This window comes from Acanthaster planci, linkage group LG05 (assembly GCF_054643075.1).
Source record: "Acanthaster planci isolate LZ-2023a linkage group LG05, COTS_SCS, whole genome shotgun sequence".
Classification (NCBI taxonomy): Eukaryota; Metazoa; Echinodermata; class Asteroidea; order Valvatida; family Acanthasteridae; genus Acanthaster; species Acanthaster planci.
In genome coordinates, this window is record NC_141781.1 from 17,126,802 (window position 1) to 17,146,491 (window position 19,690).

Here is a 19,690-nt window from a genome sequence, read left to right on the forward strand (position 1 = left end):
TGCAGGATCAGTTGCATGCAGTGCGGGATCAGTGTTAGCCTCGGCCGTGCAAGGGGCCATGGTGTCGTGTAAACTTCCAGTGGCTGGCGGCCGATACTGTTGTGATGGTGTCCAAAGACTCTGCTGCTCAGCCCTAGAGTCTGACGAGAATGTACGGGGTGTAGGGGGCAAGTAGGGATATGGGTCAGGGTGCATCGCGGATGGATTACACAAAGTAAAACACTGTGCGAGCATGTATAGCAGATTTCTGAAAATGCGCGTAGCGTTTCTTATTTGAAGGGGGGTCGTGTGCCCGTCTTCTTTTTCTTGGAAGGACAATCCAAAGAAGAAGATCAAGTCTGTAGCTTGCTTTTCTTTCTGAATGAGGACTCTGACGCGGAAGGGTGTGGAGAGGCCGAATTGGTCGGGGACATATCCACAGGAGGGAACTGCAGTGCTCGAGCACCATCGGAAGTCTGGGCAGGCACAGAAGGTTTAGAAGTCTGACCGATCACGGTTGGAGGCAAAGAGCCCCAGTGACAAAGATGTCCAGGGGGCTCAGTGGATCTGGTAGGAGACTGAATAGCAACTCACTACGCTCCATGATGAGGAGCATGAATGGGCCGGTATATTCACACCTGACTGAGGTCCAGGCATTCGCAGGGGGGCAGTTTGGAACCCGGGGACTACGCCTGCAACCGAGCCCACCTTGTTGGCCTGGAGCGTGAAGGGTTGCAGCCACCTGGTTGTGTCTCTCGGCAGTGTAAACAGTGTTGTAGATTGCCATTGCCGAGTCTGTCCAGCGAACCATGCAATGTGAGCTGGCCTATGCACCTTAACGTGACACTCACACTGCAGCGAGTCACTTGGGTGCTTTCGGTATTGAATAGCGGACTCACCAACCCTCCAGATGGCCGGACAAGTGGGAATGGGCCAATATCAGTTCTCACTCGTAGCTCGTAGAAGGCCCAATCGCTACAACAGTAAGGGCTAGCCCACCACACCAAACTGTAGGGGCCATCAGGTCTGGCCGCTCGACAGTGTCGATGGTGACCCTGTCCTTGCCTGCCTGACAAGATGGGGAGAGTGTTAACTGGCCTACTCACTTGAGCCTGACGCCCACACTTTGAGCAACTAGAAGGTACAATGGTGACAGATGTAAATTAGGGTATCGCTAGGTCGCACCCCCTACCGACCGTTTCGAGAGAAAATAGTGAACCGACAGAGTTTCCTATTCCTGGCATTCGAGGAAACCGAAACCACCGCACCACAGTGTCGCTACGAACTCTAGCTATCCCCTGCTTAACGCTTCTGCGATGACGTAGACAGGCCTCCAATGAGACCCAGCGCCCACACCGCGAGCAAAAACTGGAAGGGGGTTGGATGTCCCAATTGAGTCTCCCTATCTTGAAGTCTAACATGATACACATAAAAAAGGGAGATACAAAGTAAAACCACGTAGCCTACACATGCATGACAATAATCAATTGCCGTGAGGGGTAAAAACACCATCTTTATTTCATCATGCACACTAGGCAAATCGAACCATAAGGAGGGTGACACGAAAAGACTCATAAAATGCAGTATAGAGGCCATAGAGACACGAAGAGACCTCAAGACACAAGCTTTATTAGGAGTACAGACAAATGCCCGACATAAACACGTCCGAAACGAAAGGCATTAAACTGTGACCCTAAAACGGGACAGTCTTACGATAAGCTGTATAATCTACAAAAGATATTAGGTAGTAACTGTTGAAATAAAACAGAACGTAGAATTAGCAAACAAAAACTTGGAAATATCTCGGGATTTGAACAATACACGTCTGCTCGTAATGGCGCTAAGAAAACGAGGAAGAACATAGTGGCCACCACTCTGGGCATAATGGGAGCTGAGGGCGCACTGCTGATTGCGAATTTAGCAAATGGCATAGTGGACTAGGGAAACAGGTAAATGAACAGGTAGTCTAGTATGGTGGGAGGAGTACAGAATAACAACTATCAGAGGAATACAAGATAGTACCAAATACTAACACAGGTTCCTCTAGTTTTGGGTTTTTACTATAAAAACATTTAAAAGTAAGTATATTTTGTGGCTTGGAACCTTTAATTTCACAAATGCAAGACTTTCAATAGTACATCAGGGAAGTTATGCGATACGTCTTAACTCAAAATAGTCAAGTTTAATCCAAATATACGACTCAAAAAGTTAAGGACCACTTATTTTGTATATACTTTTTTATACGAGACATTTTACTGTTAAAAAACACATTTGTTCTAATGAGAACACCATCTAGACAAACAAAAAATGAAACAACCGGATCCCACTCAATACTTGGAAAAAAATTACAAGTTAAGAAAAAGGTGGTCAACTTTTTTCGAGTAGTGTATTAATTTTAACTGAGCACCAAAATGACAAATGGGTCTCACAACTTGGGCCATTTAATGGACCAACTTATTTTCTTATGTGCCTTCCTCTTTTTAGGGGGACATATCTGCATAGAACATGAATCACAGGTTTTAACAATGCACAGCTTGCAACCTTGCAATTTTGGGATAGGATGCATTTTTCTAGATTTCTTCCAATTCTGTAAGTACACGAAATATTAATGCGCAAATCCTTGTTTTAAATAGTCTAACTCAAAAAGCTTAAGGACATTTAATTTTAGGATTGTTAAGAAGAAACGAAAACATGAATACTATAAGTTGCAACGGCATTTACTGATTTCTACTGACAGCTTTAGGAATGTGATAGATAAATAAATTTATATTACTAAAAACATTATGTGATGGCATTACCGGTACATTTCAGTGTTATGCATATATAGCACACTATTTCAAAATTAAAATACGCTTAATAAAAGCTGGAGAAAATACCAACACTTTCAAAGAAGGAAACACTAATATCATGTTGAGGTAATACATGGCCAGAAGTTTTAGTCACCTAAAAGTTAAACGTTTTGTCAGTAACCATTAACTGGAAATTACAACGCTTATATCCACTGCACCCCCAGTAGACCTTCCTCCATCAGTGACAGTTAACTTTACTTTTTGGAACATGAGGGTAAAATAACTGCAACAAAATGAAACATTACAAATTAATTTCAGTTTTCATTTAGAATAATTTCAAACATGTTTTAGTGACATTTGTATCTAAATGTTTCGAGCCACATTTAACAATAATGAAGTGAGGTTTGGGATCCAAAATAGTCAGGGACAACCCCCATTTCACAGCCTATATTGAATATGATACATTTAGGCAATACGATCGAAAATGGCTTCCCTGCATATTGTTCATTTCAATATTTTTTTGGTCACATATTTCAGGCATTCCATTGTTTCCTGAATCCTGACATTGACTACAAGTAAGCAACCATTCAGGATGTTCTTTCTATAATTTTTTTCGTAATGCAATGTGTACTTGTCTTAATCCCTTTCTTCTTTTAGCATCCGTTCCTTCTCCTCCTCAGTAGTCCAGTATTTATAGTTATAACGAAGGTTCTCCATTACTTCTGGACAGTCAATAAATGCTATAGAAGATAAACAAGAAATGAATAGTTCAACAGAAAGGATATAACTGATCATTACTTCATTATTGGCAAATAATGGTAATTTCAAAACTTCTCTTGACTCTACCTATAAGTGTTGCTAAATGGGATGTCAAAAAGATGGGAGACAGAAGCAGACGAGTTAACCGGTAGTGTTCGATGGTCAGAACAAATGCAACAATACTATAAATAATGGTAACAATCTACATATATCTTTCCGAAATACACTTCCAATAAATAAGAAATTTCTTTCATTACCATCCCATGCATCAAACATGTCCATGATGAAATATTCAGTGAAGGATATCTGTGACTTTGGAATACTGCATGTCATCCGATCAAAGACTGGCATTACTACTGGCAAACCTCGTTTCTTCTCTTCATCGGTCTATATTGCAAAACAAAACAAAACACAACAAAATATAACTAAAATTTAAGTAAGTCTTGGTAACTACAGAATTTTATCATTAATAATACTTGATAATTGCCAGCAAAAATGAAATATCACATGTTTATTGAGTTTCCTTCCCCACGTGGAGTGGGTCGGGTCTCCTACTAATACCTGCCCCTGCCCAGCCTACATATGCAAATTTCTCATGTGCCTATTACAATTTGCTGAAAAGACTTGATCATGCATTCTACCCCCTGACCCTCCACCGTGCACTGCAGTCCCGCCACCATGTTCATCCTTCTTTTCAAAGCGGTGAATATCACCGGAGCTAAAGTGGGGAAGGACGGGCAGGAGCGGCTGGGCAGGGGTAAGTATCACCAGGAAACCCAACCCACTCCTGCATTCACATACCCCAGCCCAGCCTACATATACAGGGTGGCACTGTATCCTGGAGGTTGGTCAGCGAGGGGAGTGTAATAACTGGGAAAACATAAGGTGGGCGTCGCAAGAGTGGACACAGCAACCCTACAAATTCTAGCTATCAACCGCCCAGTGTGGAGCAGCGCTGGATGCTGCCTGGACCGCCAAGCGCAGGGTTGCTCTGCCATGGGCCATTTCGCTCTGCAGAATTAGAATGTTCTTCAGGCAGCATTTGGTGAAGGTGGAGGGAGATTTCCTACAAGCGGCTTGGCAGATTTCAACTAGAGGAACCCCTTTGAAGTATGACCATATGTAGAGGCGGCCCGAACATCGTAGGCCCTGACATAAGCTGGAGTCATCTTATCATGCTGTGTTGGCCAGTCTTGATTAGGAAAGATGATGGCCGAGATTGTCCATCAAGCAATAACGTTCTTAAGACACTGGCTGAAAGAGTTTCATCGTGGTGATGAAAAATTCGGAATCAGATTCCCGGTTACGTTTGGTTCTGGCAAGATACTACATGTACTATTTCTTGGCCCTATTTCTTGTCACTGTCGTCTCCCGCAAGTGAGGTATATCAGGAATGAATATGTCGGGAGGTCGGAAGGTAGGCAACTGGTTTTTAGTTAAGAACCCAATGGTTGGGATGAGACGAACCCTGACAGGCTCCCAGCTGATGTGACCATCGGCAATCCATAAGGCATGTAACTCGCTACCTCATCTCCATGTAACGACCGCCAAAAGGAATGCCAGCTTGATGCAGAAATGGAGGTAAGATGCGTCAGCCAACGGATCGAAGGGGACAGCCAAAAACGGGAGTCTTGTCAGTCTTGGAAACCACAGTTGGCCAGGCCAGAATGGGGCATCGAGGAGGATCCGACATGGCTCCCCTTTTATCTTGGACATCCCCCGCGAGATGAGGGAGATAAGAGGAAAGGCTTACCCCAGAAGGCCCGATCACTTGATCATGTAGAAGCTTCTGTCACCCCTTCCCCCACGGGAGAGAACCTGGAGCAGAATGTTGGTAGATGGGCATTGTCGGCGGATGTGATATGAGGACGCTCGATCTCCTGGTTGACCACGTTCAGATGAAGAGTCCACCCTGTCGGTCTGACAGCACCCTGAGAGTGTATCTGCCATGTCGTTGCTGGTTCCTGCTATGTGGACGGCTTAGAGGGTGATGCCTTGATCATTTGTTTACATGAAGAGCTGTCGCGCAAAGGCGCAGAATTGGGGAGAGCGAGTGCCGCCCTGATGATTGATATACACCACTGCCATGGAGTTGTCGCTCTAGACTCGAACGGAACAACTTACTAGGTGTTGTCGAAAGACGCGAAGAGTGTTGAACACCGCTTGAAGTTCCACCACATTAATGTGTTTGTTCCTAGAGGCAGTGTCCGAGACCCCTGGACATGGAGTGGAGGAAAAGGGGCTCCCCATCCGAATGGCAACACGTCCATTGCCACAGTTACATCTGGACCTAGAGGTACAAAAGGAAGGCTGGCCGACAGCAGCTCGGTGATGGTCCATCACCAGAGGTGATTGCGGAGGAAGGTCGGCCCATATGTAAAATGAGGCTGAAGTATTCATTATAAGAAAGGAATACATGCAATAAGCCCTGTTACATTATACTATGTTTGAAGTGGCCATTTGTATCCTTTAGTTGGAGGACTACGGCCATATCGATACATGCATGGGGAACCAAGGTTATTCCGCATGCATGGCAAAAATAGAAAAAAATGCAAGTAAGGAGTGTCACAAGATCGCTCCCTGACATATGTATCCAAATATCTCACATGTACCTCATCTTACTTCTATTTAAGCCTTTTATCCTGTCCATTTACTCACTGGAACAGAGAGTGTGAACGGCTAAATGGTGAAGCTGACAAGTGCTTGTCAAGTCCGCCTTTTCGTTTCAATTACGCGGGGCGCAGATGGAAAAGGTAACCATGGCAACACACGCATTGAAAGTAGCCACACTTTTGTCAGACCTCATAACAGTCACAGTACAGACACTTTGGGCACACCCACAGGCCGAGCGGAAGAATATATGGCGAGTTGGGAATTAATAGATGAAAGGAGCGTGTACAATTCACGACGATGTGAAGTTTGGTGAATTAGGACACCCGAGACATGAATACTGAATTAAATGGCATGATCACCAGTCAGAAATAGAGGGGAGCCTGTCTGGAGATAGCGGTCGATTTTACATGCCTGAGTGCCTCTGATGATGAAATTTCAGACATCGGTGGGCTCAATTAATCTGTGGGTAGGGCAATGACATCCACTGCAGGCATTATGAACAGAAGACCGATGGTCACACACATGGTAGGTTGATCGTATCGCGTTTTATTCACCGGGACAGCACCATAAAATTGTGGAGTGATGCCCAGACAGCAGATTTCTCCATTTCAAACCTAGCTGGCCCCCTGGCATAGGAGTCTCAGGTGCTAGCCGGTGGTCTGAGGTGTAGTGTAGTGATAGGCCTATGAGCAATTGTTCGTGCCGCGCTCAGGGTTAAGCATGCGTGACCCAGACTCACATTCACCAGGGGCTGTACGAGCAAATGACTTAAGGCGGCCCGATAGAGCGTACATGTAGTTTCCACACGCCAGGATTTCCCAAAACTGGACAGATCAAGGCAGACGCATGGGCCAGAATGGGAAACGTCACCTGCTGTATCTAATATGGAAAGGAGACGCCCCCAGGCGTAGCATGTTCACAGGGTGGAGCTAAATGTGAGTCGTAAGTAGAGCCCGAATAAGTTGAATTATTATTGTTATTATTGAATGAATTTATTAAGTGCAAAATCAATTTAAAAAATACATGTGTAAAACGAATGGGCGCCGTTGTGTATTAGACAGACCAACGGAGCCAGATGTGAAGCCAGAGATGAAACTGGATGTGAAGTCGGAAGCGGAGCTGGCTACAAATCCGGGTGAGGATCCGGAAGAGGGATCTCAAAAAAAAGAGCATCCGGGTCCAAGGCAGTTGCCAGGGGAGTGGAGATTGACTCAAGGCTGCTGGCTAAAGGGGGCAGCGTCTCTGAGAGATCGGGCCGCTGTCAACAAGCCCGATGAAGAAATATCTTGCCTAGGTGTAGAGCGAGATTTCTTGCATCTGGACTCCGCAAAAGACTATGAGTGTTTACGCTTCTTATGCACAGTGATCCGGCCGTTGCAGCTGGCCCGGGAGGCGTGGAGCCAGTAAGGGACCTGGGGCAGAGGGCAGACTGTCGCCCTGTGAGCCCCTCTGGGCCAACGGTCGACAGGTTTACTCGGGGAGGTGGTAGGTAGTGACGCCCGATATCTGCGGCATAGAGAAAGGAACAGCTCCTTATGCTCTGGTCAACCGTGATTAAGGGTACTGTTACGGCATAGCACGTGCTCAACCTGATCTGTAGATATGTGGAGTGGGCATCGATGACCATGCGTAGTACTGCAGCACAGTACGCTCAGCCCAGTGGGTAGGTGTACTGAGTAGTCATCAGTGATAAGGGTAGTATTGTGGCAACTGCTCGCTCCATCCGATCAATTCCAGCCATGGTCATGAGTGATCAACCTGATCAATGTAGATAAGGGTCCGGGGTAGTGTTGCGGCAACTGCTCGCTCAACCCTGGCCCATTCATGCCACTGGGTCTCTCCCTGACCTGGCCGTTAATCTCGGATAACACAAAAACTGCACCACAAGGGAGCGGGCCAGCCTGCCAAGCCCCGCTCCACGGCCAGACCCATCCAGCGTTGGGCCGTTATTATTTGAATGCAGGCACCACATTGAGAACAAACGGCTGCCCGTGTGCCCTGTTCAACGGCCAGACACAACACATACCATGGTATTTGGTAGGTCACACCCAAACCTGTAGATAATGCACAGAAAAAAGCTGCAGAAAGAACAACAAAAAAATACGAAACACAAAAATAAGCACTCAAACCAATAGATAGGGAATCACTCTTTATTTGTAAATAGGAATCAAGTCAATTCACAAACGCGAAAGGTTACGGAACTCGAAACTCCGAAAATGTCATAAAGACATGTCCGTAAACGATAGACGCTGAGAAAAGAAGGACTAACATGGTGGCGGGACCGCAGTGCACTGTGGAGGGTCAAGGAGCAGACTGCATTATCAAGTCTTTTCAGCCAATTGCAATAGGCACATGGGAAATTTGCATATGTAGGCTGGGCAGGGGTATGTGAACGTAGGAGACTGGAGGTTTAGCTTAGAGAAAATCTCACCTGTGCAAAGTACTCTTCTGATATACGACGAGCCCACAGCATGCACATGTCAAGAGGCCTTGTTGGGTTGGACACGTCAGCACACTTTATCAGCATTCGGCGTATTAATGCACGATTCTCAGGGTTTGCAAAACTTGATGAATCTGGAGTACTTCTGCCAGTACTTTGCTGCGAAGATTTAAAAGATTAGTTTAAAAATTGACACCAGTTTAAAAAAAAAGATGTCAAACATTCTCTTGCAAGCAGTACCTGAGGACTAGCATGAGACCTGACACGGAGAAACAAAAAATAACAATGTTTCACATTTCTCCACTGTTCATGTAAATTGACATTTTTGATTCTACTGACTACCATGCAAACTGTGAACTACAAGTATGATGTTGTATTTTTTCCAGGTTTATTACGCTTTTATTATTATTAATGGTTTATTTGATTGTATCATCGCCGCCAGCAGTGAAAGTAAAATACACTTTCTGCTAAAAAAAGTAACAACAGAAAAGCTACGATATATGTATAAATAAAAACCAAAAAATGTGCATCAAAGACCAAGTTGAAGAAATGGTAGGATGCAGAAATGGGAAGATGAAAGGTGCAGGGTTGAAGGAGGTATGACAAAGGTATGACACTATGGATAGGCAGAAGAGGTTTAGAAAAAAGGGTAGATGAGGGAAAAAGGGAAGGAAATAGACCAGGGAGATTGGAGGACAGATGAGCAATTCAAACCAAAGGGCAAGATGGAAGGAAAGGTCAAAAGAAAGGGAGGAAGGAAGGCACAGTGGTTTAAAACCCTTCGTCAGGAAGATCAAAGGCGGGCATTGCCAGAAAAACTTTGTATTTGGCCGCGAGTGGATTCAATGATCTCTATAAGCTGATTACGGGCATTGGAAGTCCGGATTTTATTATACACGTCCGTGGATTATGTATGCCATTTTGCTGGCGATATCTATAAAAATTGTCCTCTCTTGCTCAACTCATTTTTCTTTCAAGTGTTTTTTTTTTGCGATTATCTCCAAGTTCAAATTGAAATAGACCATGTTTCTGTCCATGGAGGTACCTCTGGCTCCACATCCATGTTCTGTCATGATTTTTATCTGCAAAAAATCACGATTTTAAGTTTCAGCATTATTTATTTCTCAGAAGTCTTCATCAAATGTTTTAATCAACATTTCTATAGAAATAAAACCACACAAATGTGTTGAAATATTTCACAATCAAAGAGCTGAGTTCAAAATCAAATATCTTATTTGGCCAATCGCTAGGTTTGAAGTCTCTCTGATCTGCTATTCAAGGCCATGACCACAATACTGAGCAGTTAGAAATGCCATCGTTTAAAGGGCTCGTTGACATGACAACTGGTGCAAAAAATATCTCTTCATCCTCAAGCGTTCGTTGGGATCGACAATCCATATTACCCCTGACAAAAAGCCACATTTGTTTCAACTACTGTTCAGTTTAAATTCCACCATAACCCTCAAATTACGACAAGCCTTCACACAAAAAGTCCACACAATTACAATAGAGTCGATGGCATTCGAGCGAATACAATGACTCTGAGCCCAACATCATCGGCAGCAATCACATAGCTACAGTATATGCTACATGCATGTATCTCAACAATAGAGGGCGCTGTTCATTGTGCTCCGAACAAGGTCAATTCCTGGCTGACGACGGCTTAGAAAGTTGCTTTTCTGGTACAATGATGAATTGCGCGACTTTGTCACTGGATTATTTTTGTAGGCAATTAATCAGTCAACCAATTTATGAATAAACTAGACATTTTTGCCCTAGCCTTTGATGGCCGATTATAAAAAATGCATCAACAAACAAATGTTGCCGTGTATTTTTCTTGTTTAGTACTTTTCATAGTTTACTGGGCATATTAAATGCGAATATCTGCATTCTATTCAATATTATCAGCTGAAAGAGCATCTAACAAGCAACACATTGAGGCAAAAGTTTCTCTCTGAAGATATAATTTTGGTTTTGAAAAGGAGAGTTTCTTGTTGAAGTTTTTTCAACTATTGTAAGTCTACCTTTCTTCAAAAAAGCTGCGGTACGTACTTCAGTGGAATATTCGATAAAACTATTCAAAAACAAAATATATTTTGGTGAACTTTTTCTCATTAGATACTTCTTCGGATTAAAAGCATATTAAAAATATAAAATGTCTGGGTCTTTAACCACAGTGGAAGGGCTGATTTAACTGATATTAAAATTGGAAATACACTCAAGAATTAAAACCTCAATACATGTACTTGAAACGACGATAAAAATCATTCATCGATTCATACATCAAAGTCATCAAAGCTAAATTAAAATGACAAAACGCCTCCAAATTGAGGGCTACGATGGGCTTTAAAGGCACAGAAATGGCAGCCAGTTATTGCAACTTTTTGCTGAGGATATTACCTAGACAAGCACATTTAATTGATCCATAAACTGACCAGGACAATAAAAGGAGAAATTCCTCAGTTTAAATGGTGATACTGGCATCGTTAATCAACTTAATCAATTAAACCTACCAAAAGACTTTTCTGATACCTCTTGGGTCAACAGAATGGGACAGATATTGCCCTGGGGTGTCTCGGGTGAAGGCCATGCGCACCATGGCAGGTGGGAGGAATCCATGTGCAAAATCTTTTAGAGGTGAGTGAAGATTTCCCAAACCTACACAGGCCAATTGCCTGACCAGAGACTGGGGGTTGGTGGGTCGTCAAACCCAAAAGTGGAACTTTTGCCACTGCAAATACATATTTTTAAACAAAGGCCTGTCATAATGTGCTTTTGAACAAGTTGCATGTTTCATGGCGTTTCGTACATTGGTATAAATTTGCTTGTCACCCAGTGCCCTGAATCGAGTGCTGGGTGACGAGTGAATGATATGAATGTTATTGTCAAAAAATTCCAGAAAATCCTACAATAAATTTCAGACGTTCCATAAAATTAATTAATTCTAGTTTAGTTACTGATTTCATTCTTCAAACATTTCCAGCGCGAGAATCAATGTGTGGGCTGCGGCTTGTATTCCGAAAATTACAGTATATTAAAAGTATGTATTTAGTATAAATAAAAAAACAAAAAACAAGCAGAACTCAATAGCAAATTGGGGGTTCATTCAAGACCTCCAAGCCCCCCTCCCCCATCTACGGGCTTGCTAAAACAGAGCTGTTTCCTCTGTTGAATCAAATTGGTCAAACGCCATGACAAAAGTGCATCATCACAATTGTTACACAAACCAAGGATAATGCTGCACACTCTTTTCTGAACCCTTTCAAGGTTAATAATCAGATGTTTTGACGTGAGGCCAAAATTCCAAACTGGTATGGCATATTCTAGAATCGGTCTTATGTAACCTAAATAGACCGATGTAAAGTCATCTGCAGCTAAACTGTACCATTTCAATATTTTAACTTCTACAGCTTTTGGTTTGCGAGTCCAATTTTAGATCAGCCTGCGCTGTCACTTGCAGGATTCAGGCTGATGTTTGTTCTTGCAAGACACTGTCAAAGATAAGAACTGGTTTTAGTCCATTTGAATGTTTCATGAAGTCATAGCAGCACATTTGTCAGGATTAAGCCTTGTATGGTTATCTGACAGCCATTGGCAAAAGTGATCCAAATGGGAGTTTCTTGGTGTTTTAGCTGAGCATTCGATGATTGTGAGATCGTATCGTACACACTGCTGGCAGTCGTGTCGAAAACTGCATATCCACGGGATAATGAATTTATGAACCCCTAGATTGAGCAGTTTATTAATGGCAACATTGTGGTCAACGCAATCAAAAGCCTTAAAATCAGTTGAATACAATCCTTGAGAGGGCACTTCTCTTGTCAGAATGCTTATATAGGTGATTCAAGTGGTCCACCAGTATTGTTGATATTCCCTTCCTGCTACCAAACTGCTGGAAGTTGATGAGGTTCTCAGTATCAGACAAGAAACACTTGGAGATGAGGAATTCTGCAACTTTGGCAAAGTGTTCGGTTAGAGAAATTGGACGTAACTCCCCAAAATTAAAGGTGCTTTGAAAGTCCACGAGGGGATGATACTTACTTGTTAAACCTTACTTTTGTGCATTTCTCTAGCTAAGGCTTCCAACTGCTATTATTCAATGATATGCCAGTAACCCTAAACCGTCACAGGGAGATGGTGTAGGGGTATGTAGGCTGTGCCCTTTAATTTGTATAAGTTGTAAACCTCATTGTATAAAGAGAGTGTGCCTTTGACTGCAGCCATGGTAACCAAATGAGAGTCTGAATTTAACTTACCTTTCTGGGGGACTCATGTAAACCTTTCATTTATAAGATTAATTAAGTTTTGTATAATGTAAACACAGGGTTGACATGCAATATTTGTACCTTGAGGTTAGCATGTTATGAGTGTATTATTTCATACAACCCTGACCGAACAGTGTTCGTATTTTCATGGGTAGCTGCATATGTGCACTCACGCTCTCCCTCTCTACACATTTTCCAGGACAATTATCAAAAACTTCTATGATAGGCTGTCAGCTGAGACTAAGAAACAGGCTGCAAAAATGAGTTCCGTTCCAGCAATGCTGGGAATACTTTTTGAATGCATAAATGTGAGGTTCTGTACATCCCGAACATTACGCCAAAAGTACTCCAAAAAAATCCTGCAGTTTTTTAGTAATTCCACCTCAACACCATAGTCTTGTATGCTACAATGCGCAATACTTGTACATGTATGCGCTTCTTAGGCTTTCTTTGGGCACTTCCAACTTTAAAATTAGAGAACTGCGATTATGTCAAACCTTCAATATTATACATTTTGATTTGTGTTATGACTATATGTGACAAATTAAGAAAAGACAGCACATGATTTTTGTAACAGTCAGGTGACACCACAGAAAGGATTTATTATCTTTTTGGTAAAAGATTTTTGATCTGGTAGACACCACCATTGTTCTTCTGGTCTCAAAATATTTCACAATCTGGCTTATTAGAATAAAAAAATAAAAGGCAAAAGGTGAGTTATTTAGTTTTGTACAGTACAGATACCTGGGGGCTATGATGTCCAAAATCAAGATGAAAATGTAATAAATTGCTGACAGCGGGGAAACATGTACCGAACTTCACTCAATGTACTCACAATGTAATTATGTTTTCGACCGAGGCCTCCTTCGTTAGAGCCAATCATTTTGTGCTAAAAATGGCATCCAATTCCAATTCCCATTCCAATTCAGACTTTGATGTGATTATCTGGAACGGGCCATAAGATTATGAAACATGGCAATTAGAAAAATGTCCCAAAAAGGTTAATCTCACCAGTTACTTCAATTGATTATCAAAAGAGTACATTCAATTTAGATATAATGCTATTTTTATAAATATAATTGCATAATGCAAAGGAAAAGGAAACAACTCTAATGAACAGGACAGCAATGAAATCCAGATTTGTTGCACTTCCTTGAAAAGACAACACTGATCGAAGTGGGCTGCAAATTGGAACCCTGGAGCATTTTCTCATTACTATCCATCAAAAATCATCGAGTACAGATTCTTTTTGTCCTGTATCAGCGTATGGAGAGGTGGGAGCATCTGTACCAGTTTCCAAGTCAGACATGTCGGTTCATGAATCATGCTCTGAAGTGTCTAGAGATTCGGCCAAACTTCTTGATGACAATCTGGAGGAGTTGACAATCTTACGCTTGTTTCTCCAGAAAGGCTTGTGGGAGCGGAGCTCAGAATAATCTCTTTTGAGCCAGTACTTCAACTTGTCACTTCTGTATTAGAACAAATAGTTAAATTAAATGGGTGAATATTTGACAAAAAAGAGTTAATATGGCATGACTGGAGCAGAAGAAAGAGTGAATTTATGAGATAGATCATGCACAAGATCCTTCAACAGCTCATTTTACCTTCTATTATTGATGTACATGTATAAATATTCTTAGCTGAAGAGTAGGCATCACAGACAGCCTATGCAACACCTTTTCTTTCCAAATGCAATGTCCATACATGTAGTTGTTGATTTGAACATTTTATAGAAAGTCAATTTTGTAAGCAATGGGCAATTTGACTAACTTTCAACCTATCATACCGGTACGATTGAAGGTCAGTTCTGCCATGCTTCTTAATCACTGTCATAAACAGTTGATCAATCTTTGACATACTCATGATTTCCTGGCCTTCAATCACTATCTCTGTTGAACATCTTATAGGCCTCTTGGTGCTCCATCTGAAGTTCACTCCTTCAATTCAATCAGACAGTAAACAACGCTTTTTATTCAGGTCACTTCTTCCAAACAGATTTTCCCATCACACCCCCTTGAACCTATTTTGAGAAAATGGAAGAGAAAAATAGGAAGGAGTGACTGTGGAATTATGCTTGTACAATTCAATGAGTCAGAATAGTGATATGCAGGCACTTACTTGCAACTGTGCAGAATGCCCTACACGAAAGATAACTACGAGTACAACTAATTTTGCATGTACACACTTCAACTTGCCAAAATTAAAAGGTTTGGATAGAAATGACCTGGGCCAACAGTTACCAAAAAAGTGTCTGACTGTGTTGACACGCAAAAGAGGACACCACAGCACAATGGGAGCTGCAACAAGTGCTGGTTTCCAATCATCGCAAATGGTGGTTCTAATCAAAGTTTTGAATGAAATGTAAAAATGGTTTCCTTCACTATTGTCAGCATTATTCACCAGGATTATGAACATGACCTTAATTTTTTAAAGGAGCCTAAAATAATGATAATGGGCACTGATAGACACAAGGCCAAGATTGTTTCGTTTTCTCCCAAATAAAGGAGATATTTTTAAACTTAGTAAAAACTAAGACACATCAATCAAACTTCTCCCCCGTAGTAGTGTGGGTCAAGTCTACTAGAGAATACCTACCCAAACAGTCACTACATATGCAAATTTCCCATGCATGCATAGCTATTCGCTGAAAGACTTTATCATCCAAGGTGCCCTATGACCTCCCACTATGCACTGTGGTCTTGCCGCCATGTTCGCCCTTCTTTTCAAGAGCGACTAAAAAGTTGTAGCCAAGTGGGGAGGACGGGCGGGAGAGGACTGTTTGGGTAGGTATTCTCTAGTTGACTTGACCCGCACTACTGTGGGGGAGAAGTCTACGGCGTTCTACCTACCCAAACAGTCACTACATAATGCAGAGTGGCAACGGTCTAGGTGGTGGGATGGCTACAGAATACAAAAAGATGTAAAAGGGATAAATGGCCATCCATTATCAAGATAGCAACATGTTCTTCACAATTCCCAGCCAGATAGGGCTTGGAATTAGGACTCCAGGAAAGAAATACCTGGAGTCATGTATTGTCCAAGGAATGGGAGTCGATGGTAAAGCACATGAGGTAAACTGTGACAGCAGACAGTTGCTAGCTATGATTGAAAACTGCAGTTTCCGAGTCTTATAGAAGAAGAATAGAATCGGTTACTGCACTTTTTTTGGTGTTTGAATTGAACTGAACCACTACAATGTACACTCTTCGTTGAGCCTTTAGTAGTGGGGAAATGTTTGCTCCTAATGTGGATGTTAGGGATACTAGCGGTCTAGGAAAGTCAGACTTCAGGGTTAGCAAGGTCTGAATGACATAAAGAGAAGTATCCTTCCTGGCCAATTCTGACACAATTGCTGGAAAAAAGGCTAATAGAGAGGGCCATGCTGGTCTTACACAGCCTACAACTCCAGCCTGTTGGAAGAAAAAGAGAAGGATTGTCTGCGACTAAGGCCTGAAGGCGAGGGGGTCTGGTGTAGGACAACAGCAGCTAGATGTTCCATGTGAAGGAAGGGACAGCAATGCGCAGAGACAGTTGTCCGGTATTTAAGGAACTGACTCTTACACATTTTGATGAAGTGTCTGTTCTACAGCATAATATCTTTCTCTGAGAGCAAGCAATGTAGTTATTTAATAAATTGTTGGCTTCGAGATGTGGATTAACTTCGGGTTAATCTCTAAGTCCAATGTTCATAAGAACAACTGTATTTTGAGGAGGCCAAGGCATAGGGAGAGCGTACCTCCGTAGTGAATTTATCTGGCGAAGCTAAAATGTGATAAGCAACATACTTCTGTCTCTGAAATCTGAAGGTTCGGACATAGGAGTAAGTCATAAAAATTTGGGAAGTGCCAGTTGAAACCAGTATTTGAGAACCCGTCCACGAATTCATTGGTCATAGATATGCCATAGATAGATATCTATGGTCATAGATAGCCATAGAAATCCTTCGTGACCACTGGTTAGTTTGCAGAAGGCCAGGATTACACCTATCCCTGAAGAAAGGTTTTTCTTTTTGAAACCCCAAGAATGACTGTTGTGTGGGCTTGATATGGACTTACCTCATCTTCGGGCAAGGAATTGTTGCCGGAAAACTATTTCAGAGTGGCTGATGACGTCACTGTATTGAAAAACTTCGGGTATTTAAACAGCATAAAAGGGGGATCAAAGCCAGACTTCATGAATCGGGAAGTACAGAATCACAAATGAAGAGTTCTTGCGATAATTTAAATCAATAACAGTAGCGCATACCGGAAATACACTGAGGTATTTTGCATTCAAAATCTCTAAACGTGGGGACCGAAATTTCACTTTGAAATCCACATCAATTTATTTCAATGAATACAGACTATTTATCGAATATTGAGAGTGATACTAGTCAAGTGAAGCTCTTCATTTCGATTACACTGGGAGCGATCGGGACAGATAACACGAGGCCAAGATAAAGTTTGGGGCCAACAGCAGACAAATTTCTGTCGGGCCTCGTAATAGTCATAGTGAAAATGTCTGAACACGCCCACTAGGGAAGAACTCGTGGCATACAGGCATAATACGCGTGTATGAAGTTTTGACATGCCCATATTGGAAGATATCGCGTCCGGACAGTGAACCGGGCATAGCGAGGCCGTGTGGAAGATTTGTGGAGAGGCATGATAGGTTAAAGTGGTTATACGTGTGTCAACGTAATACGAGAAAGCCCCTTGGAAAGTGCAGAATTACAAGATAATAAGACGCGTGTAAAATCTACTATGGTGTAAAGCTCGATGAATTCGAAAACAGGAGGCGTGAACTTTGACAGGAAAGATGCAATGATGGGACCAAATGCAAATGGTGTCATTACAAGGGCATGGCCAGAAATGGGGCAGGCTGCCTGTAGATCACCGTTGTCTCAGACGTCGGTGAGGCCAGGTGTATGGCGATTGGGGAGAGTCATTCATTTATTCATTCTTTATTTACTACCTAACTGCTAATACAATATGTCATAAATAAAGAAATTACAATGGGGGAGTCCCAAGGAGCAAAGGCTTGTCGAGCGGGATCCCCTGGTATATTAATTAACACACAGCACACCTAATACACACCTAATATGAGTACATAGGTTGGGTAAGGTGCGGGATCGTCTCCCGCAGGCCTCCGAGAACAGGCACCGGAAGTGGGAAGGTTGTATCTGGTAGACTGCTTCAACATAGACAAATTGTTTCTTGGCTCCGCACCTGTCGACGTGGGATGGACACTAGTCGAGGGTTGGTGCACCCAGTGTAATGATAGGGTGTAGTGTCTATTGAATATTCCAAAGATCGGCTGGCTCGAGTCTAGTTCCGGGTGTAGGGTGGAATGGGAACGATTGAACAACATACGGTAGACAGAAACCTCGGCGGCACAGCAGACTGGATACCTCCGCTGTAGTCTGCATTGTGCTTGCGTAGCCATGATAAGTTAACCGGAGTCACGCCGACTAACGTAGGGGTGGCCCGGTGACATGTACATGTACTACACGTATGTACCCATACCCGCATGTCCCCAACTACGGGTGACAGCGCATGGCGGTTCGAGGCATTCGGGCGCTTAGTAAGGCTGGCGCACGAGCGGTGTGGAGTTTTCCCACTGCCGGCCTTATTAGACACCCAGCATGAATAGTATGGGGAGAAGTGAGATTTATGGCGGTAACTTATGCCCAGGATGTAGGCAGTGTTGTACCCACATTGCCTGGCCCTGTCTCCATAGGAGGCTTTCCCAAAACGGGTCGCAGAGTGCTAGGGTAAAATTTGCCTGCCGAGAAGATAGTCGGAAGTCAGGAGGCCCCAACCGCGCGAATGGCCTATGGGCCCTGTTGTCCGGTCTTATATCGCCTCTATAAGGGCCATTCCGGAAACAACGGGACGTTGATCCAAGAGAAATCAGCATCACTGCATGCCAGAATATCGAAATTGAAAGGGGGAAGTCACCGACAAGTCCATGTCATCTTTTGGTGACCCGTTCTGTTGCTCGGGCTGAAGCGCAGTCGTGTCAGAATGGCATTCAAGGATGCTTCCGTACGTAGCAGAATGCTCTGGAAGGGGAACACCAACCTGACTTACACCTTGGCGAGTTCTACGTTCAAAATGCATGTAGTCGTCTGCGACTGTAGACGGGGTGAGGCTGCAGGAATCGGGAGAGGTAGGTCCGGTTTCAGAGCGGTAAAAGCTGATGTGTTTGTCGCTCAGGCAGCGGATGAGGGAGGACAGAGATTCGGTAATAGACTGAAACGCTGTCATCCAAGGTACAAGGGGGATGTTCCCGATGCTTGGAATGACGTCTCTTCTCTCATTTTGCAGAGACCGATGAAGAAGACTGTTCGCCCTCAGGTCCAGAACGCAGGAGTGAATTAGCAGCTGACACGGTGGGCAAGGTCGGAGATTTATCCTCTGGGGGGCAGACGGGAACTTAGCTGGCACGGAGGCCCCATTTTCTTGGGGCGATGGGCCAGCCGGGGAAGGCTCCGGTTCCCCGTGAGTACCAAGCTGGAGGCCGGAGCAGCAGATTGGTTGCGGATGTCGAAAGCTGTGGTGGCATAGAAAGCCCAGTGAATTCCTGTTGGGTGTCCCGGAACCGTGGAATCATCAGGCGGGAGTGACCCGGTGGAACGCGGGGGGCCCGTCCTGACAATGTTGGGTCGTCCGGTGCTACCGATGATGTGGCCTTGCGTGTAGCAGAGCTATGACGGCAAGCAGCCGTTGCTGGCGGCGAGGGGAGAAAAGCCCCAATGGCCCGCCGGCTATGTGAGCTGTAGGCATTCAAATAGCCGACTCATTGCCTCTTCGATGGTCGGTAGGCGTTGGCACGGTTGACTAGGCCATCTGATAGAGGGCAGA

The 19,690-nt window shown here is 43.5% G+C and overlaps 1 protein-coding gene across 8 annotated transcripts in view; it reads right to left on the reverse strand.

Annotated features, from left to right (window-relative positions):
- Positions 1–1,466: 1,466 nt before the first annotated feature.
- Positions 1,467–19,690, reverse strand: part of LOC110987947 (high affinity cAMP-specific and IBMX-insensitive 3',5'-cyclic phosphodiesterase 8B-like) — a 188,777-nt gene continuing 170,553 nt past the window's right edge. For 3 of the 8 annotated variants that reach the window (XM_087136438.1, XM_022251113.2, XM_022251112.2), the window contains 3 exons: positions 8,572–8,739; positions 3,785–3,914; positions 1,467–3,508 (listed from right to left, as the gene is read on the reverse strand). In XM_087136438.1, coding sequence (XP_086992564.1) covers positions 3,405–3,508; positions 3,785–3,914; positions 8,572–8,739 — 402 coding nt within the window. In that variant the 3' untranslated portion in view covers positions 1,467–3,404. The other 5 variants (XR_015425144.1, XR_015425143.1, XR_015425142.1 and 2 more) reach the window with 3 other exon arrangements.